Source organism: Notamacropus eugenii, chromosome 2, assembly GCF_028372415.1.
Source record: "Notamacropus eugenii isolate mMacEug1 chromosome 2, mMacEug1.pri_v2, whole genome shotgun sequence".
Classification (NCBI taxonomy): domain Eukaryota; kingdom Metazoa; phylum Chordata; class Mammalia; order Diprotodontia; family Macropodidae; genus Notamacropus; species Notamacropus eugenii.
Window position 1 is genome coordinate 55281506 of NC_092873.1, and position 24377 is coordinate 55305882.

The 24377-nt window shown below is 36.6% G+C and overlaps 1 protein-coding gene across 21 annotated transcripts in view; it reads left to right on the top strand.

Annotated features, from left to right (window-relative positions):
- The window catches only part of DGKG (diacylglycerol kinase gamma), a 273063-nt gene that overhangs the window by 90650 nt on the left and 158036 nt on the right, over window positions 1-24377 (top strand). For 16 of the 21 annotated variants that reach the window (XR_011973966.1, XM_072640377.1, XM_072640378.1 and 13 more), the window contains 4 exons: window positions 6377-6484; window positions 13057-13167; window positions 17728-17835; window positions 23969-24052. Coding sequence is in view for 19 of the 21 variants with exons in the window: in XM_072640377.1 (XP_072496478.1) it covers window positions 6377-6484; window positions 13057-13167; window positions 17728-17835; window positions 23969-24052 (411 nt within the window). In the remaining 2 variants the exon portion in view is untranslated. Of the gene's footprint in view, window positions 1-54; window positions 411-1669; window positions 1781-6376; window positions 6485-13056; window positions 13168-17727; window positions 17836-23968; window positions 24053-24377 lie in introns of those variants that run through there. The other 5 variants (XM_072640384.1, XM_072640381.1, XM_072640386.1 and 2 more) reach the window with 3 other exon arrangements.

Below are 24377 nucleotides of genomic sequence, written 5' to 3' on the forward strand. Positions count from 1 at the left end.
TTATTTTTATTTTTTAGGTCATGGTGAGTTTATTGTCCGTACAGCATATCTAGTTGCATCCAAAACCATTTCTCAAATCCAACTTCAAACTAGTCAGAAGAACAAACTAGTTGGAAGGTTGTTAATTTTTAAAAACGTTGAATAAATGAGCTTTCTTAAGAGGCAACCAGATATATGTCACAGTCTGATCCAATAAAACCACCTCATATACTTTCTCCAGACTTTGTTCACGTGGAGCATGTCTGTGACAGCACTCTCTAGCATCCCCCACTTCTAAAACAACCATTCCTCTTAAAGAACCCATTGTGACAGAAGAAAATTGAAATGATATTGCATCACACTCATTAAAGCAAACCAAAAAAGAAAAGAAAAAGTTCAAGACCAGAGACTCTGCAACTGAGTTAACTGAGGTACATCTATTTGCTTTATCAAGGGCAGGGGCTTGCCAGAATATTTAGGGTGCTGTAAAAAGTATCGTCTTCAAGGGCTTTTGTTGAACTTCTTTCTCCCATTAAAGTGCACCATTTGGAGTAAACTAGGCCACAGGATTTAGTAACATCAGGCACTGATTATTTCATAATGGTTTCTTTAAACTTGAGACTAAAATTAGTGGCATTCAAATGCATGGGAGTAGTTCTTATTCCATCAAAGATATCAGGCAGTTTGGTCTTTAATCATTTGACGCTACAAGGTAGATAGAGTACGAAAGAAGGACTTGTGTTCTAAGGTGGAAGACCACACATTTGGAGGAGTAGGAGCCATAGTACAGTGAGACCTGGAAAGGCACAAATATGGTGGATGGACTCTAGGGCAGTCAGTTGGTCAATTATTTTTAGAAGTAGTATTAGAGTTTATTTAATTACTAGTTTGGGGTGGGAGAAAGGAGAAAGTGGAATGGGAGGGTAATTACATGTACGAAAGAAGTCAAAATGTCAAGATGACTAGGATAGAGTACATTTGGGGTCTGAGGCTGTGCAGATATGGAGAATTCTCACCAGTCAATTTACCCAGCCTCAGGATAGGATTTCCATTAGCAAGATGGGGCAAGTGGGAAGATGATTGGGACAGAGCATGGTTGGGGGTCTGCTGCTTCCTAAATCTAATAGGAGCTCACCAAACAGGACAGCACTGGATTTCTGTTCAAGGCCCAAGCCAGTAACAACAGTCCTTTCTAAATTAGTTTGCTGGCAAAGGTTATATTTCTATGTGATTTCATCTCCCAGGGATTTTTCTGTGGCACAGTGGATAAAGGGTTGGATTTGCAGTCAGGAAGATTTGAGTCCAGCTTCTACTTCAGGCACCTGGACAAGTTGTTTTAAGTTCTCAGTGCCTCTATTTCCTCATCTGTAAAATGGAGCTAATAATAGGACCTATCTCAATGAGATCATATATATGACATACTATATAAATGTTAGCTGTTGTTTTGTATCAGTGGCTCTCTTTGCTGTCATCCACAAAAATTTCATGCTGAGCTGCGGGCAGGCAGTAGAAAGTGCTTGAAAATGCCTGTGCTCTCTCCCTCATAAGCCACTTTAGACCTTTAGGTCACAGGCTCCTGCTTGTTCCTCCACCCACCACAGGACACTCAGTTTTGCGTCTGATCTTCTTAAATATGTTTATGTTTATGTTCTAAGTCATGATTGAGGTTTTTTCTTCTCTCTTCCCAAAGAAGAGAAAAGTGTACAATAAAGATTCTGAGTTTGAAGTTGAAGACCATTTAAAACAAAAGATGCCCCACAAACAATCCAATCAAACAACAGTGGATGAAAATGAATTACAGGTATCGTGACTTCCCTAGAATCTGCCATTCCGCATTAATTCACCTTTTTAAGAGCTATAAAAATTGCCGAGGGATTCACATGAAAAAGCCAAGCAGTGGAATCCCTCTCTTTAACCTGGGCCCATTACAAGGGGGCCACTTGCATGGTGGTTAGATTTCCCAAGCCAATGGTATCTTCCCACAAGTGACTTTTTTGGGTCCTTCCATCGACAATTCAGTAGGGTTACTTAGGAGATGTCATTCTAGAAGCTTGCCCAGCCTATAAGTGGGGAAAGAAATGCACTTCAACAATGTAACATGGCAGCCCAGAAATCTGCATTAAGACAAGCATAGTCCCCAGAATGAGTCAGAACATAACCCTGTTGTCCTCTGCCCTCATCAGACTCTGGGAATTTTGCCCTGGTGACTAGGATGAGACCAAGAGACCATGCCACAGAAGGATCATTTGAAGAAAGTAGTGATAATTACCTTGAAAAAAAAGGGAAGGCAGAAGGGAGAATTAATAAATGTGTTCAAGCATTGTGGGTTCTGTCATATGGAGGAGAAATTGGGTTTTTTTGCTCAATCACAGAAGGTAAAATTAGGAGCAAATGGAGCAGAGTTGCAGGATTTTGTTTGATTTAAGGGAAAACTTGCTAAATACTATAACTATCCCAAAACTGAATGGGGAAAAAAGATTGAGGAGGATAAAAGAATTACCAGATATAAAACAATATTCCAAAGCAATAATTATCAAAAAAAATTAGGTAATTATTTTTAAAAATAGACCAAAGAAGCAAAACCTAGAAGGAAGAGGACACAATCATGCAGGGCTCAATAAATCCAAGAGCACAAACTCTTGGGAGGAAATCTCCCTCTTTGATAAGAACTACTGGGAAAATGTGGTAAAAAAAATAGGTTTAGACCAAAACTTACACCATATACTGCAACAAGCTTTACTAGGTACTAGCTATACAGATGGAAAAGGAAGACAGTCCCTGCTCTCAAGGAGCTTATACTCTAATGGGGGAAAACAACACATAGGGAAGGAGAAGCTGCAATCACTAATTGTGATCTGTGGATAGTAAAATGGGAAAACTATTGGGCCATAAGAAATGAATGTGAATGTGAAGAATTCAGGGAAACATGAAAAATTGCATAAAATGGTGGAAAATGAAATATGAACAATGGAGTGAATACAATAAGGGGAAATAGTGATCAAAGACAGCCAAACTCACATGAATTCTAGTGATAGATTTTGGTCACAGAGGAAGGTGGTGAAATACATGTCCTTCATCTTAGAGAGAAGCAGGAGACTGTGGCTGTGGAGGGTGGCATGTGTTGTCAGATGGGATCATTTTGTTGGTTTTGCTGAACTATTTCTCTTTCTTACAAGGATAAATGGATGGATGGTTGGATGGAAGGATGGATGCATAGATGGATGCATAAATGCATACATTGATAGATCATAGATATATATGTAGACAGATACATAGACAAATACTGAGAGAAAAGTGAGAGACAAAAAGAAAGGGAGGGAGGAGAGAGAGAGAAAAAGAGGGAGAGGGAGGGAGAGGGATGGTTTATGAAATGCTTACTATGTGTTAGGCTCTTTGCTAAGGGCTATGATAGAAAATCAAGAAAAAGACTTCTTGCCCTCAAGGAGTTTATGTTCTAATGAAAGAAACATATAAAGGGGAACTTGAAGTGAAGTGGTACATGGAGTCAAGGGTGGCATGGTGTCAAGGCCTAGGCCATGGCAAGATAAGACAACAACTCACCTATGAGAAATGGGGGACAAAAAGTGGAGCCCAAGTTTCTGGCTGGGAGTGGGGCAGGGATGCAGAGATGATAGCTCAAGTAGAAAAGGAGTAGATGTCATGGAGTTAAGCCAGAAAGTAAGAGTATTAAGTGGATAATATGTCAGGGAATGATTGTGTTGTAAAAAGAAAATACATCAATAAGACTGAAAAAATAGAAGGATATGAAGAAAAATAAAAATACATTAAATAGCCAGGTTACTTCATTACTGATAATGGCAGATTTTTAGAAGGATTTCTCACAGACAAAATAAAATCAAGCATTACCTGTGTTAGAAGCTTATCTTTTATTCAGAAAAACTTGAAAATGCATACGTCAAAATAGAATATAGATCTTTAAATTCTATGAATATCTATGGATGAATCAGTCTCTCTATGTAGATATGTATGTAGAAATATGATTAGTGAAGCTCTATAATGCAAAATAAAATGGATTATATTGGGAGATAGGTTTTTTTGGACAGATTTTTCCAGGGGGAGGCTCAGTGACCACATATCAGATGTACTATAACTAATTCCTTTTTAGGTTTCACTTGGACCAACTAATCTAAGTCTTTCTGTTCACAAGAGTCTGTGTTTAATTATTGCAACTTTACCTTGATATATTTGTATTCAACTGTATTCCTTTCCCCTAAATTCTTTGAAGACATTTAACAGATATTGTCATTGTTCTAAATGTTATTTGCATTTCTAAGAAGGAATTTCTTGTTTTAGTGCTTGTGGGGAATTTTTTCTTCACAATGTTATTATATAATGTTATATAATTTCTGAAAAACTTGTGTCTCTTAAATTTTGTACATTAAATAGTTAAATTTTTCCTTGATTTGCTCAGTATCTCTGTTCAGACATGTCAGTAGAAGTGGGAACTGAGACAACATGACAAAGAAAAATAGAACGAGTGACAGATGAATTCTGTTCTGAGGGTTTGATGGGAAAAAAGGAGAGTGTAAGGAATATACTTGTGTAGAAAAGAGGAAGAATTTCTCATAACTGTGAGTGAGAATAAAAAAGTATACATGAGGGGACTGGAAACAACCATCAGTTAAACTTCATTCTTATATAAAACATTCAGAGGACTGAACATGCATAACACAGGCAATTTGGTATGGAAATACATCCAATTCAACAGAGAAAGAATTAGAGAATTGAGGGGTGGGAGGAGAGAGGTAAAGAGAAAGGATAATACCCAGAAGGGAATAGTTGCCAGCAAAACACATTTCCTAATCATGAAAGGATATTAAAATGGGGTGAAAGAAAAGGAGGGGGGAAGGGAGAAAGAAAGAGAAGGAAAAAGAGAGAAAAGGAGAGAGATATAAAAGGAGAGAGACAGAGAGAGAGGAGACTGAGAGAGTGAGAGATAGTGAGAGAGAAAAGGGGGACAACTACTACTAGTACTACTACTACTACTATTTACTAGTACTACTGTGTGTTCGTCCTTCATTGCCAAAGAAGACCACGCCATCAGAGAAATAATGACATGACTTGCACTTGACTTTGTTTTGAGTGAGGGCTGTGCAGGTTACCAGCCTCACTTCTCCAGGGCCATCTGAATCCAGTGACCAGATATTCCTCAGGATGACTGGAGACGACCCAGGATGAGGCAATTGGGGTGAAGTGACTTGCCCAAGGTCACACAGCTAGTGAGTGTCAAAAGCCTCAGGTGAGATTTGAACTCAGGTCCTCCTGATTCCTGCACTGGTACTCTATCCACTGCACCACCTAGCTGCCCCCACTGCTACTACTATTACTACAACCTAAGATGACAAACAATTGGAAAATGGCTCAACAAATTGTATTATATAAATGTAATGAAATACTATTGTACCATAAGAGATGATGAGACCATGTCAGAGAGTACTGGGTAGTCTAAACTTATACAAAGTGAGAAGTGACCAGAAGCAAGGACAACTCTGAAGGAAAAACAAAACCTTGAAGACTCAATGACCAACTATGTTTGCTGAGGACCAGTGAGGCAGGCAATCTCTCTCTTGCTGAGAAACGATGAACTAGAGATGCAAAAAGTGATATACTAGGGGCATGAACACTGCTTGACTATGCTTATTTGTTACAAGGAATTTTTTTCTCTCCTTTCTCTTGTAGGGTTTTGTTTTGTTTTGTTTTGTTTTGTGGCATAACATGGTAAAAGGAGAGCTTAGCAATAGAAATGCCAACAAAGATCATTAAACCTTATTTTAAATGCACAAAAGAGAACAGTGAAGAAAGTTAAGAAGAAAAGGAAAGCAGAACAGCTTTGAAAGTAACATGTAGAAGTTATATATATGCTTTTTTAAGAAAATATTTTAATAAGAAAATCAAATTAATTTTTTAAAAAATGAATAAAAATTATTTTATCTTTTCTTTCAATTTTACTTTAACATTTGCTCTTCCACCTCCACATTCCTGTTTCTTGTTTTTTATGAATGAAATAATAAGACAGAAATGAGTATAGATGACACATCATCTTCATTTTCTGTTCTGGACAAAGCTACTAATTGTATGTGATTCTCTCATTTTTTATTTTTTTGTACATCAGTGTTTCCTCTACATATGACCTACAGTCTATATAAGTAAGCTGAGGTGAGGCCAAGCATTGGAAATAACCTGAGGAACCCCAAGAAAATCCAATCGAGACCTTTCTTGGTCTCCAGTGAACCAGTCTCTTCTGGGGAAAGCGCTTTGCCAAACTCTATGACATTGTCTTTGTGGCTTCTTTCTGTATAGGTTGTATTGACTATTGACAGTAATACTTATCGTGTTAAGTATTTATTGTCTTTTTTGTCTATGTCTTTTCTCAAAGGAGAGGAAAGAAGAAAGCACATCCACCACCGTCCCTAGTTCAAATCCTGATGATGCCATAACCAATGCTGAACCAAGTTCTTCAACCAAGGATATAAATGAATTGGAGGTACAGTAGTTTTCCATGAAGCTTCCATTTTTAATTTATTAATCATTTTCTCTTATTTCTAATTTTTAAATAAATTTTATCTTTGTTTTTACATCAGCTACATCTCATTTATAAAATAAACTTGTTTAAATGAATTTGACTCTGTCCCTCCTACTGTTCCCCCCTCCAAATTGAATATTTCATTTTTGCATTTCTTCTCCAATTTCTTTTATTGTCTGGTATATTCCCATCATTTTCAATAATGTTTAAAATTATGTTTCTGGAGGACGTTTACCTTTCAAATCTTTCACATCATATGCTTTCACGAGATTTTTTTTCCATTGATTTAATCACTACTTCTACATAGAGGTGGCAATGGAAATGGAACCAAGAAAGTTTAAATTTAAAACAGAGAGAAGTTAAGTGATTTCCTCAGGATACACATATTGGAAGTTTCTGATGTAGGTCCTTCAACTCAGGTCTTCCTGACTTCAAGTCAGAAACTCTACACACTATACCACCTTGAGTTCCAGGCAGCAGTCCTACTTATTCCTTGATCTTCCTCTTTATCTCCATCTAAAATTAGAATCTAAAGTCCATTTTGACATCCAAAATGATCTCTTATCTTCAAATTCTCTATTCACTAGGCAAGGAAAGAAAAATTCTGCTACTTCAGCCCTAGCCTCAAAAACCATTGCCAAATTTTTTATCTTATCATATAATATCTCAAGCTCTTTAAGTGCTTATATTCATCGCAGAAATTCCTGACTGGAAACTAGAAAAATTAAATAGAATAAAAAGAAATCAACAAATCTGTTAGATTAAAAAGACACTTAAGAAAACAAAGATTGAAAAAAAATTTAAAAATGTAAGATGTTAGTTATATTTTTAATTCACTTGGAAAACAGGCCAAGCAGAGATCATTGACTTCTGAAAATATGGTTTCTGAAAACTCACTATATTTAGTGAGGGGGAGAAATCATAAAATTAAAACAGCCACAGTCTATTAGTACTAGGTGGCACTGTGAATAGGGTGCCAAACCTGGGGTCAGGAAGACTTGAGTTGAATTCTAGCCTCTGGTACTTACCATCTGTGTGAACCAGGGCAAGTCACTTAACCTTCGGCTATATCAATTTCCTCTTCTGTAAAATGGACATAAAATAATAAGAACTTCCTTTCACAGTTGTTGGAAAGATCAGATGAGGCATTTGTAAAGCATCTTACAAAAGTGAAAGCACTATATAATCTGGGAAGACTGAAAAAAATCCATCAATGTCCTCCTGCAAGAATCCCCAAAAGAAAAAGCTCCAGTAATATTATATACAAAATCCAGAGCTCTTGCATTAGAGAAAAAACACAGCAAGCAACCAGAAAGAAGTAATTCAAGTACATAGTAAGAAATGCTTAAAACAGCAATTTCTACTACAAAGAGATTTTGAAATACTATATTCTAAAAGGTAAAAGATAGGTGGCAAAGTGGATAGAGTGAGATAGACATCTTCCTGAGTTCAAATCAGGTTTCAGTCATATTCAAGCTGTGTGACCCTGGGCAAGTCACTTAACTCTGTTTCCTTCAGTTTCTTCGTTTATAAAATGAACTGGAGAAGGATACTCATTTTTGCTGGGTAGGTGATTCTTGGTTTAATGTCAAAGCTGATGATATTTGCATGATTTCTTTCCGGCTGCTTGAAGTATTTTCTCCTTGACCAGGGAATTCAGAAATTTTGGTTCTAATAATCCTGGGAGTTTTCATTTGGGAATTTCTTTCAGGAGGTAATTGGTAGATTCTTTCAATTTCTGCTTTATCCTCTGGTTCTAAGATATCAGGGCAGTCTTTCATTATAATTTATTGGAAAATGATGTCTAGGTTCTTTGATTACATCCTTCAGGTAATCCAATAGTTGTTTTTAAAGATTTTTAAATTATTTTCTTTTTAATTTATGGAATAAAATAAGCATTTCCATAATGTATTATAAAAAAAGAATGATTGCATATGAAACCATAATTTATTATGTATGACCACTTCATTTTAAATGTTTTACATCAGCTACATCTCTTTTATAAAAGATTTTTTTTGTTTTTACGTGAATTTAAAATCTGTCCCTTCTACTCTTCTCCCTTCAGATTGAACATTTCATTTCTGTATTTCTTCTTCAACTTATTTTATTGTCTGGTATTTTCCCATCGTTTCCAAGAATGTTTACAGTTTTGTTTCTGGAAGACTTTTTTTTACCTTTCAAAGTTTTCACATCATATGCTTTCATCAGATTTTTTCCATTGATTTAATCACTCTATTTAGGGGTGTCAGTGGAAGTGGGAGCAGAGATAACATTTCTTTTTTTTATCTTTAACGTGTGCACTTTTATTTGAACTGCCCTTAAGTCAGTGTACAGATAAAGCTCCTCTACTCCCCCAAGTACTAGTACTAATCTCATAAAACTCTCAGGGAGATTATGAAGTCTTCATTCACATCTATGTCGGGGGCAGGGAGGGAATTTAGGGGGTTATTCAATATGGGTGACAATTTAAAACAAAAAGGAACAAGTATTAAGGCAGAAGATACAAAAGGTTTTTTTTAAAAAAAAAAAGGATTACATAATTTACACGTAAAGCAATACTAGTACCTTTCTCTCTCCCCACTCCCCATCTGGATTTTTGTTACTTAGCTCTAGCCTTCACAAAAGCTTGTAACTCTGTAACAGTGCATTATACAATATTTGGAATGACTATTAAAAAAAAATAACAAACGTACAATCAGAGTCCTGAAGACGCACTGTAGAACTTTGGGGATGTTTGCCTCCAACATGCTTAGACTGCCTAACACCTTCACCATTCCAGTTTTTAAATGTTGAGTCAAGAGGGAAAAAAAACCCTCAAATAAAGCCATGGCCAATCTCATCTCTTTTGGGGGGGCAATTATCATGTCACACTCTTTAGACCAAAAAAAAAAATGAAAAAACCCACAGTCCATTTAGAAGCATTTGTGTGGTGGACAATGGAGGGCCCAGATTCATCATACTCCTTCTTGCTGATTCACATCTGCTGAAAGGTGGAAAGAGATGGAGCCTCCAATCCAGACAGAGAATTTGTGCTCAGGTGGGGCAATGATCTTGATTTTCATTGTGCTGAGAGCTAAGACTGTAATCTCCTTCTGCATCCTGTTGGCAATGCCTGGGTACATGGTGGTATCACCAGACAATGTGGCATTGGCATAAAAATCCTTACAGATGTCAACATCACACTTCATGATTGAGTTGAAGGTAGTTTCATAGATTCCACCGGATTCCATACCTAAGAAAGATGACTGGAATAGAGCTTCTGGGGATTGGAAACTCTCATTGTCAGTGGTGATAACTTGGCCATCAGGGAGCTCATAGTTCTTTTCCTGACAGGAGCTAGATGCAGCAGTAGCCATCTCCTGCTCAAAATCTAGGGTGACATAACACAGCTTCTACTTGATGTCATGCATGATTTTCATCTCAGCTGTGGTGGTGAAGTTGTACCCCCTCTCAGTCAGGATCTTCATGAGGTAGTCCATCAGATCACAGTCAACCAGATCCAGATGGAAAATGACATTGGGAAGGGCATAACCTTTGTAGATGGGCACAGTGTGGGTCATACCATCACCAGAGTCCATCACAATACCAGTGGTATGGCCAGAGGCATACAGGGACAGCACAGCCTGGATGGCAATATACATGGCTGGGGTATTGAAGGTCTCAAACATAATCTGAGTCATCTTTTCTCTGTTGCCCTTGGGGTTCAGAGAGGCTTCTGTGAACAGCACAGGGTGCTTTTCAGAGGCCACATGGAGCTCATTGTAGAAAGTATAATGCCAGATCTTCTCCATCTCATCCCAGTTGATGACAATACCATATTCAATGGAGTACTTCAGGGTCAGAATACCTCTCTTGCTCTGGGCCTCATCCCCCGTGTAGCTGTCTTTCTGGACCATACTTACCATCACACCCTGATGTCTGGGGCACCCAACAATGGAAGGGAAGACAACTTAAGGGGCATCGTCTCCGGCAAAACCAGCTTTGCACATTCCAGAGCCATTGTCAACCATGAGAGCAGCAATATTATCGTCTGTGGCGAACTTTGAAGTGTCAAGTTTAAAAACCCTTAAGAAAGAGAGGAGGAGGAGGAGCACCTGGAGGCAAGAAGGAGACAAGTGCATGCTGGGTGGAAGAGCTTAGGGCTCCAGAGATAACATTTCAAAAATGTCCTTTGGAACTATAGCTTCTGGGCCTTAGGCAATGAGGATACAACTCAAGTAAGAGATTTGTGAAAGAGGGTAGAATCAAAGAAGGGATACAACCACTGCCCAGGGTGGAAAGGAAAAGATCAAGACATAACAGACGGAAGCCAGAAGGTTTCAACACTGGCTTTACTAATGATTTCCTGCCAAAGAAAATTATCTGTGAGTGGTAAATAATTGAAGAAAAATGGCTAATAGAGAAATGAAATCCAAGAAAAGTCAATTGATGGTCAATGTGCTCTTGACTTTCAATTGAGAATTAAAGTCCACAGGTATAAATGAATCACATCCCAGGGTACAGAAAGAATAAGTTGATGAGATCGTTGAGCTCCTGTCAATTGACCTTATAAAGATTGCAGATGTACATACTACACATGTATAGATGGGCAAGTTTCTATCAATCACCTATCAGTAAAGAATTAGTTAGTGAACGCTGGTAAAGTGGAAGTGATGATCACACAGAGTTCATATTGTTTCATCATAAACTGTACCAGGCAGATATTCTTAATTTTTTTGACATGGTTTTTACACTGAACGATCAAAGGAAGGTTATGGACAGTTTAATTTGGTATTAGTGAATCTTTTGCCAGCAAAATGGAAAAGATGTGAGCTAATCAAAACACAATTGTATTAACAGCCAAAATGAAGACAATTCATAAATGCTTCTGTGTCATCTGGTATAGAAGTCCCTAGAGAGCCAGAGATTTATGCTTGGCCCTCTGTTGTATAATATTTTTATCAGTGAATTGGATAAAAGCCTGGTTGGCATACAAATCAAATTTGAAAATGATACAAGGAAGCCACGGTGGGAAAAATGTATATAAGCTACAATATTTGGCCAAACCAATGAAATTCATATTTGGTGGAGATCAATTAAAAATCTTAAGCTTGGGTGCAAAAACTCAACTTTTTAAACTAGGAAAGACATAAATGAATTTGAAAAAATAGATTAAAGGGTTTCATTGGATGACAAGGGTCAACATAAGAGATTCAATAAGATTAAAATGTTTATATTTCAACTTGGGAAGATAACACTTGAAACTCTTAAGAACTTTATCAGAAATAAGGCAGTTAGAGGAAGTGTATATAGTGAGAAGCCATGAGTAGAACTGCGTATGATAGGATGATATCCAAAAAACTAAAATTAAGGGATGAGAAAGAGGGAGTCACTGGGAGAGGGGGAAGGGAGAGGTAGAAGGGGGCAAAGTATTTCAAATAAGAGTCACAGAAGAGGGGAATAAAGGGAAATGGCACAACATATTTTGGTATATGAACATAAAGGAATGTCATTACCCATTAAGAAATGCTAAAAAAAGATTATTTTAAAGAGTAGCAAGAAAGCAGAAGCAAGAAAGACAACTCTAAAGGAAAAAGAAAATTTTGAAGACTCATTAACCAGTTATGTTTTTTGAGGACCCATAATGCACCCTGCCACAACTCTTGTAGAGAGATTATGGACTCAAGATGGAGTAAGAGATATACGTTTGAGAGTCATGGCCATTATGGAGAGTCATTTAGCTTGATTATACTTATTTGTTTACGAGGATTTTTTCTCTCCTTTCTTTTGCTGGACTTTTTATTTGATGAGGCAATGTGGTAGAAGGAAAATTAGGAATACTCATGCTCAAAAAAGGTGATTAAAGCATATTTTAAATTCACAGAAGAGTGAAAGAAGTTCAGAAGCACAAACAGAAAAAGAAGATAGTTTTGAAAATAGCATGTTAAATTTGTCATGCACTTTTAAAGAAAGCAAATGGTATGAAGTGAAGATTAATGTTTTCATATGCTGTCCTCTTTTGCACTACTGTATATTTGGAAATATTTTTGTTATTTAAATTCAGAATAAAATGAATTTTAAAAAATCAATAGTTTCTATTTTTCAGTTTTGTTTTGTGCTTCCACTTCCACACTTCTGTTTTCTCTTTGTATCATTTTTTTAATCAAGTGAAAAGGCACAGATGAGTATAGATGCTACATCATCTTGATTTCGTGTTCATGGACAAAATCATTAAAACCAATAGTTTGTATCTGATCCTATCTCTCCTTTTGCATTTTTTGTACATCAATGATTCCTCTACATATGACCTACAGCCTGTATATGTAGGCTAAAGTGAGGTCAAACATTTAAAGTAACCTGAAGAGCCCCAGTAAAATCCATTTGAGACCTTTCTTGGTCTGCAGTGGACCAATCTCCTTTGTGAAAAGTGCTTTACCAAAACATAAGGTATTGCCTTTACTGCTTTCATTCTGTTTCAGTTGTATTGGCTACTGATGGTAATATTTTTCCTGTTCAGTATTTATGGTCTTTTTTCTCTCCATCTTTCCTCAAAGGAGAAGAAAGTAAAAGAAAGCATACCCACCACCACTCCTAGTCCAAGTCGTGAAGATACCATAACTGATGCCAAACCCCATTCTTCAACCAAGGATGAAAATGAATTGGAGGTACAGTAGTGCGCCCTGAAGTTTCCCCTTTTAATTTATTACCCACCTTCTCTTACCTTTATTTTTTAAATATATTGTTATTATGTTTTGTTTTTACATCAGCTACGTCTTTTATAATATATTTTTGTGTTTTTACTTGAGCTTTAAATCTGTCCCTCCTACTGTTTGTCCTCCAAATTGAATATTTCATTTTTGCATTTGTTCTCCAATTTGTTTTATTTTCATATTTTGTCATATTTTCCCATAATTTCCAGTAATATTTAAAGTTATGTTTCTAGAAAGCTTTCGTCTTTCAAATTGTCCATATCATATGCTTTCATCGGATTTTTTTTCCATTGATTTAATCACTAATTCTACTTAAAGGTGGCAATGGAAGTGGGAGATAACATTTCAAAGGTGCCCTTCTCGGAAACTATGGCTCCAGGGCCTTAGGCACTTAGGTGAGAGATTTGTAAAAAAGAGTAGAAACAAAGAAGGGATAGAACCACTGCCCAGAGAGGAGAGGAAAAGAACAAGACATAAAAGAGAGAAGCCAGAAACTTTCAACACTGGCTTTGTTTCTGATTTCCTGCCAAAGAAAATTATCTGTGAATGGTAAATGATTGAAGAAAAATGGCTAATAGAGAATTAAAATCCAAGAAAAGTCAACTGATGATCAATGGGCTTTTGACTTTCAATAGACAATTAAAATCTACAGATGTACACATCTTATGGTACAGAAAGAATAAGTGTATGGGATTGTTAAGCTACTGTGAACTGATTTTTTTTAAAGAATGTGGAGATATATATATACTACAGAAGAGTAGATGGGCAAAAGTCTATTGATCACCCATCAATAAAAAATTTATCAAATTTATCAAAGGCAGTGATGATTACACAGAGCTCACAAAGTTTTGTCATAAACTGTACCAAACAGATACTCTTAATTTTTCACATGATTATTAGACTAAGTGATCAAATGAAGTATATGGACAGTTTAATTTGATATTAGTGAATCATTTGACAACAATATTGTTGCCAACAGTATGGAAGAGATGTGAGCTAATCAATAGACAATTGTATTAACATCCAAAACAAAGACAACTCATATACTTTTATGTCATCTGGTAAAAAGGTCCCTAATCCACAGATTTATGTTTCATCCTCTGTTATGTAATATTTTATTCAATGAGTTGGATAAAAGCATGGCTGGCATGCCACTCAAATTTGAAGATCGCACAAAGTTTAAAGTGCAATAACCTGCTAGATGCCAGAATGAAAAAAAAAAGATTTACACACTACATTTGGCCAAATCTATTAAGTTCATATTTCATAGAGATAAATTAAATTTTAAACTTGGGTGCAAAAACTCAGCTTTTCAAACTAGGAGAGATATAAATTAATCTGAAAAGAAAAACAGATTAAAGGGTTTCATTGAATCACAAGGTCAATATTTGACGTCACTGCAAAAGCAGGGACAGAGAAGACTGGGGGACAGACTCGCTGGGTTACCTTGGATTTCATTTGTTTTCACTAGGCCCATGTAGTATGTTAGTGATTATAGCTTATCTTTCATCCATTTATTCTGGAATGTTTTTCAACAATCCTAGTAAATTTGCTCATCTACAGTTCAAAGAATTGACCTTTCCCACTTTTAAAAATCAGAACATTTGCCTCTATGCAACCCTTTGACTCTTCCCATATATTCCACAAGCATTCAGAGACAACCAATTATGTCTCAAAAATCATCTCCACAAATTCTATTGATGTAATAGGAGGTAGTGCCTTGAATGAATGGAGGACAATTGAGATCACTATGACCATTTCCATATGTATCTTGGCTTTCAGTCCTTAGACATTTTTCTGTTCATACCAATTCAAACATCATTCTCCTAGGAGAATGTTAACATCTATATATGTATAACATCTAATGTTATAGGGGGCAGGAAAAGTCATCCATTACTATCCTCCCCAGAATAATAGTAATAGAATTAATAGTTACCATTCATATAGCACTTGAAGGTTTGAAGTGCTTTACATATGTGATCTCATTTAATTTATTGCTTGCAACAACCATGTGATGCAGGTGTTATTATAATTCTCATTTTACAAATGTAGAAACATAAGCAGAGAGAAGTTAAGTGACTTTCTTCAGGATACACATATAGTAAGTATCTTAGGTAGGTCCTTCAACTCAGGTGCTTCCTGACTTCAAGTCTGAAACTGTATACAGTATACCACCTTGAGTCCCAAGCAGCAGTCCTACTTATTCCTTGTTCTGCCTTTTCACCTCCGACTAAAATTTAAGTGTGTCACAGCCAAAACTCCGTTTAGAGTCAGAAATAATCTCGCAATTTCAGATTCTGTATTCATTTGGCAAGGAAATAAAAATCCTTCTCTTTCAGTTCCAGCCTTAAAACCACTGCCAAATCCTTTTAACTCAATTTATATTTCAAACGCTTTCATACACATTGCAGAAATTCCTGACTGGCTTCAAATCTAGGGGGTGGAGTCAAGATGAGGAACTAAAGAAGGAACTCACCAGAGCACTCCCAAATTTGCCTCCAAAAACCTAGAAAATAATTCCTTCTGTAAGGCCAGAACCAACACAAGGGTGGGGTAAAATAGTTTTCCAGCCCAGACAATTTAGATGTTCAGCAAGAAATGTCTATCTCACATGGATAAAGGGGGAGCACAGTACAGACCAGGCAGCTTCTGGACAAGTGAGCAGCCAACTCCTGACCACAGAAAATTACTGTGGTGACAGGGATGTTCAAAACATGAACTCAGAAGTAGACATACCTATATGTGAACTCTCAAAGAAAAATGTGAATTGGTCTCAGGCCCAAAACAGGAAAATCAGAGTGATGCAAGAGAATCATAAAAAAGGAGTCAACACTCAATAAAACAATGACAAATAAAAGGAAAAGATGTACAAAAATTCATTGAAGAAAACAACTCCTTTAAAAGTAGAATTGACCAAGTGGAAAAGGAGTTACGCAAGCTCTCTGCAGAAAATAATTCCTTGAAAATTAAAATTTTAAGCAAGTGGAAGCTAATGATTCCTTGAGACATTAAGAAACAATAAAGCAAGATCAAAAGAATGAAAAACATGGAAGAATATATGAACTGTCACATTGGAAAAATAACTGACCTGGAAGATAGCTTAAAGAGAGATAATTTTAATATTGTGAACTGATCTAAACATTTTGGACAACAATCTGGAATTATGCCCAAAGAGTTATTAAACTGTCAATACTTTTTGGCCCAACAATATCAGTATAGATCTCTTTCCCAAGATGACTAGGGAAAAAAGCAAAGAATCTATATGTTCTGAAATATTTATTATGGTAGCTGTCTTCATGGTGGCAAAGTACTTGAAATTGCAGGGATGCCTGTCATCTGGGGAATGGCTGAACAAGTTGTGTTGTATGATGTGATGGAATACTACTATTTTATAAGAAATGATGAGCTCAAGGATCTTAAAAAAACATGGAGAGCAGAACCAAGAGAATATTGTTTGCAGTAACAGCAATATTGTTTTAAGAACAACTTTGAGTGAATAAGTCATTTTGTCTATTACAAATACCCAAATTTGTAATTACAAAGGACATATTAAGGAAGATGTTATCTAGATCCAGAGAAAGACCTAATAAATAGAAGTACCACTCTTGTAGAGAGATGTTGGAGGTGGAGGTGGAGAAAGGGGGAGGAAGAAACGTATATTTGAGGGGCATGGTTCCTGGCATTCATTTTGCTTGACTCTGCTTATTTGTTACACGGGGTTTTTTTCTCTCCCTTCTCTTGCCAAGCTTTTTATTTGGTGGAACAATATGACAGAGATATTAGTAATAGTAATGCTCAAAAAAAAATGACTAAAGCATATTTTAGATGCACAGAAGAAAAAAGTGAAAGAAGTTTATAAGGATGAACAGGCAAACAGGACAGCTTTTTAAGGTAGCATAGAAAAGACATACTTTTTTAAAAAGTAAATAATATGCAGTAAAGATTAATGTTTTTACATATCACCTTTTGTGCTACCACATATATGAAAATAATCTTCTTGTTATTTAAATTCAAAATTAAATTAAATTAATTTTTAAAGCTTACAAGTCTTTTTTATCTTTCAATTTTGCTTTGATATTTACTTTTTCACCTCCATATTCCTGTTTTCTGTTTCTACCATTCTTTTTTTTTAATCAAGTGAAAAGACAGAAATGAGGATAGATGCCGCATCATCTTGATTCCCCGTTCATAGACAAAGTCACTAAAATCAATGGTTTTCTTTCTTTTCATTTTTTATTTTTTGTACGTTAGTTTTTCCTCTGCACATAACTTACAGCCTGTACATGGTAGCTCAGATGAGGCCAAGCATGGGAAGTAGCTTAATGAATCTCAGGAAAATCCAGTTGAGATCTTTGCGGTCTCTAGTGGACCAATCTCTTCTGGGGAAAGTGTTTTACTAAACCATAGGATATTATCTTTGTTGTTTCCATTCTGTTTCGGGGGTATTGGTTATTGATGGTAATATTTATCGTGTTCAATATTTATGATCTTTTGTCTCTATGTCTCTCCTCAAAGAAGAAGGAAGAAGAAAACATGTCCACCAAAATCCCTGGTTCAAGTCCTCATGATGCCATTAACAATGTTGAACCCAGCTCTTCAATCAAAGATGCACATGAGTTGGAGGTACAATGGGGTTCCCTGAATCTTCCTTTTTTAGTTTCTTATGCATCTTCTCTTTTTTTCTATTTCTTAAGCAGAGGCATTAACTCAAGCAAAGCAAGAACTACAGTTGCAAAGCATCCTTCTCTTTTTTCTATTTTTAAAATAAATTTTATTGTTTTCTTTTATTTTTACATCACCTAGATTTCTTTTATGAAATAAATTTATTTTAGAAATTTTTATCCTTCCTATGATTTCCCCCAATTGAATATCTTTTTTTATTTACATTTATTTTCTAATTTATTTGATCCTCTGCTAGTTTTCCATCATTTCTAGTAATTTTAAAAGTAAATTTTGGGACTATTTTTACCTCTTGAATTTTTTACATCATGTTTTGTCAGGTTTTTTTTCTTTGATTTAACCACTATTCAAAGGTTTCAGTGGAATTGGAAGCAAAGACAGTATTTCAAAGTTGTCCTCCTTGGAAATGTAGCAAGGACTGTCCCCCCCACATGAGGCTTGAAGTTTTGTGACTTGAAGTGATGCAGAATAGACGTCTCTAACCTCTTCTCCCCCATATTTCTCCAAAGGAGACTTAAGGAAATCAGAATGTGGGGGTGGGATGGGGCAGAAACTTATCCATTCCACTCTCCTCAGAGAACTGTGGCACAGGACTAGAATTACATCTTCCTGCTCCCTTAAAATTGTTAGCCTAGGGTATATGTATATGGTTTTCATATTCAAATTCACTTCAGATCACTGTTCATTATGGAGAGAGGCTGGATGCCAAGTATCATATCCAAGCCTTAACTCCTTTCCCACCAAATACCACTTCCACAATGAATACACATAGCAATTTGTAAAGAAACCCATTTATACAATTCAATTTAACAAACATTTATTAAGCACCTATTATGTACCAAACACTGAGCTAAGTATTGAAGATATGAAAAGGAGCAAAAGGCAGTCCCTGCCCTCTTGTAGATAAAATCTAATGAGGGAGATACCATGCAAACAAATATGTGCCAACTGACTATGTACATATATACATACATATGTAGATAGATGTATATGTATACATATATACATATATGATAAATAGGAAATGATTAACAGAGGGAATGCATTGCAACTAAGAGTTATTAAGGAAGAGTTTTTGTAAAAGGTGATATTTTAGTTGGGACTAAAAGGGAGTCAGGGAGGTCTGTGATCAGATTAAAGGAGGGAGAGCATTCCAGAGAAGAGCCAGAGAAAATGCCCAGACCCAAGAGATGGAAGATCTTGCACATGGAAGAGCCAGGAAACCAGTGTCACTGGACTGAAGAATATATGGTAGGGAGTAAGGTGTAAGAAGACTGGAAAGGTAGGAGGGGCCGGGTTAAAGTGCTTTGAGTGCAAAACAGAGGATTTTATTTACTCATAGAGGAAATAGGGAGCCACTGGAGTTTATTGAAGAGGGTATTAGGGTTGCAGTTTGACATGGTTGAGCCTTCAAAATCATGTTAGTGATTGAATGGAGGAGAGGTCAGAGTGGAGAGAGACTTGAGGCAGTAAGACCACCACCACCCCCAGCAGTTTTAGCAATAGTCTAGGTGTGAGGTGAGGAGGGCCTACACCAGGTGGTAGCAGTGTCAGACAGGAAAAGGGGGCATACTTGAAAGATGTTACAAAGTTTAAACCAACAGGCCTTCACAACTGCTTGGATATGGAACATGAGAGATCATAAGGACTCCAGGATAACTCCTAGGTTGTGAGCCAATTTGATAGCCAAGCTGAAATCAAAGAAAGTGTATTTAAAAAAATATATAACAGAGCATATAAAAGAATATATAACATAATAAAGTTTGGAGAAGCTCTCCCTTTGAGAGTAAGGTAACTCAGCTCAACCAAGTGTGAGTCCCAGATATCAGCCAAGGGGAAGTTCCTCCAAGTCTCTGATGTAGCAAGTTGGGGACAGAGACTTGATGGAGACTGCCAATTCCTCTCATATTGGCTTCTCCCTGGAGTCTTTTCCTGAAGTGAGGTTGGCATCATCTATTCTCTTTCAAAGCTAAAAGCCAAAAATATCCAGACTGCCTCCAGGGATTGGAGAAAAACTCAAAATAAGACTGATGAAACTGCAGCTCTTTCATACTCTATCCAACTCTGCCCCATCTCTGAAGCAGGCGAGAAGCAATTCACCAGTAAGCAAAGAGTTCCATACCATTGAGTTTGGGGCCTTAGGTCACATTTCTCCATTGGGTTGAAACTATAGTTTCCTGCAAAGATAAGCTGGAGTGAGTCCAAAATATGTAAATATAAAGTATAAATACAAGAATCAGCTCTTTAAAATAATAAGAATGATTTTCCTGGTCTTCCAGGTAACTAATCTTTGGTCATATTAAAAACTAAAATAAAACAATGCACCAAAAAGTACATATGGCACTCTAGAGATCATTGCTAGATGTATCCCAGGCACGGATAGTCTATATCACTCAAAGCAACAAGTCCAAACCCCATCATAGGCATTAAAGGCATTTTACCTAGATACCCATCATGAAAGATAGGAAAATGATGATAACTTGTGATCGACCAACTCTAGGACAGCATTATAGTCCACATTCTCAATTTTTACCATCACCTCTGCATGAGGGTCTATGAGTTCAGATGTAATAGACCTACAAGGGATTGATGATTAAGTTGATATGACTGTCATTGGAGCACAGAACTATGGTTCCAGAGCAATAGGCAATAAGGGTACAGGCTCAAACGATAGATTGGTAGAACAGAGTAAAATCATAGAAGGAATAGAATAGCTCAGGGTGGAAAAAACAAGGATAAAGTATGACAGAAATCATCTTTCAACTAACTTTGTTTCCATTTCCTTTGCCCCCAAAATTTATCAGGGTGCTGTCAATAACAGAAGAAAAATGACTAAAAAGAAGTTGAAATCCAAGAAAAAAAATGATGATAAATTTACTCTTGATTTTCAGTTGAGATTTAAAGTCAGAAGGTCAAAATTAATCACATCCCAAGGTCACAGGAAGAAGAGGTGGATATGAGCTACCATCAGTTCTTTTGAAAAATTGTAGAGATACATACTTGTTATTCAGTCATTCAGTCTTGTCCAACTCTTGTTGACCCCATGGACTATGGGATTTCCTTGGCAAAAATACTGGAGTGGTTTGCCATTTCCTTCTCCAGTTTTTTTGTAGGCAGGAGTTAAATGACTTGCCCAGGGTCACTCAGCTAACAAGTGTTTGAGTTCAGATTTGAACTCTTGTCTTTCTGATATTTCTAACTCCAGAACCAGTCCTTTTATCCACTGTGCCACTAGTTGGCCTGGATAGATATACTAAAGAAGAGAAAAATCTAATTTTTTTTAAAAGGGGTGGGGAGGAATCTGTGAATTATAGGCAAATTATCTTGAATTTGATTCCTATCAAAATTCTAAAACCTATCAATAAAGAGTTGGTTAGCGATATATGCAAACAAAAAAAATCCCAGACATATTTCTAATTTTATTTTTTCTCAACAGTTATGAGATGAATAAATCAAGGAAATATTATGGATAGTTTAACATGGTGTGAGTGAATCATTTGGCAGAATGTTTCATGATATACCTGATAGACAAGGTGGTAGAGATGTGAGCTAATCAGTAGACAGCTGGGTAAATGACCAAACCCAGAGATTCCATAACTGGTTCTATGTGGCATTATACAGAAGTCCTTAGTGGAGTGTCCACAGATCTATGTTTGACACTGTAATATGTAATATTTTTATCACTCAATTGGATAAAACATTGATGGTATGCTAATCAAATTTAAAGATTACACAAAGATAGAAGAGTAACTGACCTGTCAGATGCCAGCATGAAAAAGAGGGAGAGATTTATAGTCCAGAATATTTGTCCAAATCTTCTACAATCATATTGCAAGGAGAGAAATTCAAAATCTTAAGGTTGAATTAGTCTGAAAAAAAATTTAGTAGTTTTATTCGAGGACAAACACAGTATGATGACCTATCTACAGAGTCAAAAACACAGGAAGTTAGGGAACAGCCTCGCTAGGATAACTGGGATATGACTTGTTTTTAGTGGGCACATGAGGTTTATTCATGACTGTTGCTTGTCTTTCTACTTGCTTACAAGTAATCCTCTTATTACTGAACTCTGGAATGTTTTCCAACATTTTTGTTCTATCTTTACCAACGCAAGCATCATTCTCCTTGGAAATGAATACATCTTTATTTTTCCCCTTGGGGGAGTAAAGAGGGGGAAGATCCATTACCATCTATCCCATAATAATAATAGCTAAGATTTATTTAGCAATTAAGGCTTGAAGACATATATGTATGCATATGTGTACAGATAGATAGATAGATAGATAGATAGATAGATAGATAGATAGATAGATAGATAGATAAGTAGATAGATACCCAGGGTTAGTGGATATGACTGAACAGCAAGGGGGTTGAGAAGGAACAGAAAAAAGAACTAGAAGAGAACAGGATCACTAAGGCCTGGAAGAGAAAGCATCCAGAAGGACATGGTCAACAGTCTCAAGACCTTTGACACTCAAAATGCAGAGAGGATCTGGAAGGATGAGAATTGAGAAAAGGCCGTTTGATTTAACAATTAAGAGATCATTGATGACTTTGGAGAAAGCATCATTTGAACGATGAGGTTGGAAGCCATATTGCAAAAGGTTTAGAAAAGTGAAAGGAGAGGCAGCTAGGTGGTACAGTAGATAGAGAACCAGCCTTGGAGTCAAGAGAACCTGAGTTCAAATCCAACCTCAGATACTTACTAGCTGTGCAACTGTGGGCAAGTGACTTAATTCCAATTGCCTCCCAAAAAAGAAGAGTGAGAAGAGGAAAAGTGGACACACTGAGTATAGACAACTTTACCAAGTTTAGCCATGAAGGGGAGGAGAGCTATATAATGAGAATTAACAAGGATAGTAGACTCAAATGAATTATTTTTAAGTAAAAGTCACCTTACTTTTATTGTACTACCCTTACCTATGGACCAGTTTGTTGCTGAACTAAATCAACTTAGAGCTCTAAGAGAAACATTTATACTGAGTCAAAGTTCTGAAACAACTCTTCATTCTGAATTTGACAACCTGTAGTACACCAGGACTATTCTATGAAATGAGAGAAATACAGTGTATCTGATTCTAGGCAAAGGAGAATTGGGTTACGAACCATGAGCTAAGGAAAGAGGGAGTCATTTGCAAAAAAGACTTAGAGTCTGAACTCAGATCAGAGAGACAGACAGATAAATAGACAGAGAAAGAGAAAGAAGGAAGGAGGGAGTTATGAAGGGACAGTTTTCCAACCTGCACAATTAAATTTGAAACTGGAAGCGATGGATAGAGCAATTGCTCTTGAAGAGTAAGTCCAATTGAACAAAGAAATATCCGGGGAGCAAAGAATTATATAAGTCATAGTGAATCAGACAGTTTGGATGAGATATTGTTCCAATGAGATGTTATTCAAGCCCTGGGTGTGTAGATTAACTAAGGTTAACAAAGGTTCTTAGGTCGAACTTCTGTTCAACACAGAAGCTATGTCCATCAGGAAGCTTTTATGGACAATTCCTGAGACAGAAAAAAGACACCAAAGTTTACAATGGCAGAGTTGTGAGTTACCATCAGTGCATGGGTTTTCTTCACTCCTGGGCCTTCTATGCAGATTTTTTGTCCTAACTCTACCTCACAGATACTATGTTCACTCGTGGGAGTGTGTGATTCATTTATATGAAGATTGTGATGTCTTTTAATATTCATGCACTTGCTTTAATATAAATATCTGTGATATTACTTCCTTGGTCTAATTGCTAACTAAATGGTTTTGTTAAAGATCTAAAAGAACTATCATTGTAAGTGGCTATTTTGTGTAAATGAAACTGCATCAGTGGGGTCTCAAAACTGAACTGATGAGTAAGGAGAGTATATTTCCTGACAACATGAGAACTCTTCTCCCCCTACATGTATGCTATACATATATGCTCATGTCATCTCCTCTGTTAGAATGGAAGCTCCTTGAAGGTAGGAATTAGTCATTTTCTTCATTGTGTCTCCAGCACTGAGTACAGTACTTGGCACCTAAGTGCTTAATAGATATCTATTGACTGATTAAGATTTGACTGGCTTCTTTCTTTCTTTCCACAAAGGAAGAAAAAGTGTCTGAGGAAAAATCTTCACAGAAACCAAACAGCATCAAGAAATCCAAAACACCAATCAAGAAGCAGCTTGCGGTATAGTTGTTTGCTCTACATTTTCCATTGCTCATCCATTACTGGCCTTCTTATGTCTAAACACAACATTCAGGGATTCATTCTCCAAGCCTGGATGCTAATGTGCCTTGGTCTGCCCTGGGCCCATTATGAGATTACCTCTCCTGAGCCCCCAGGGTTTTCCCAAGAGTGTCTTTATATATCCAGTTCATTAACAAGTCAACAAAGACATGACCAACGAAAGAAGAAAAATGGTGGTCATCTGTGAAGCATGATGCCAATTGTCTTTGAAAGAACTTTGATAGCAGGTCAATAACTGATAAACATTTATTAAGTGCCTACTAAG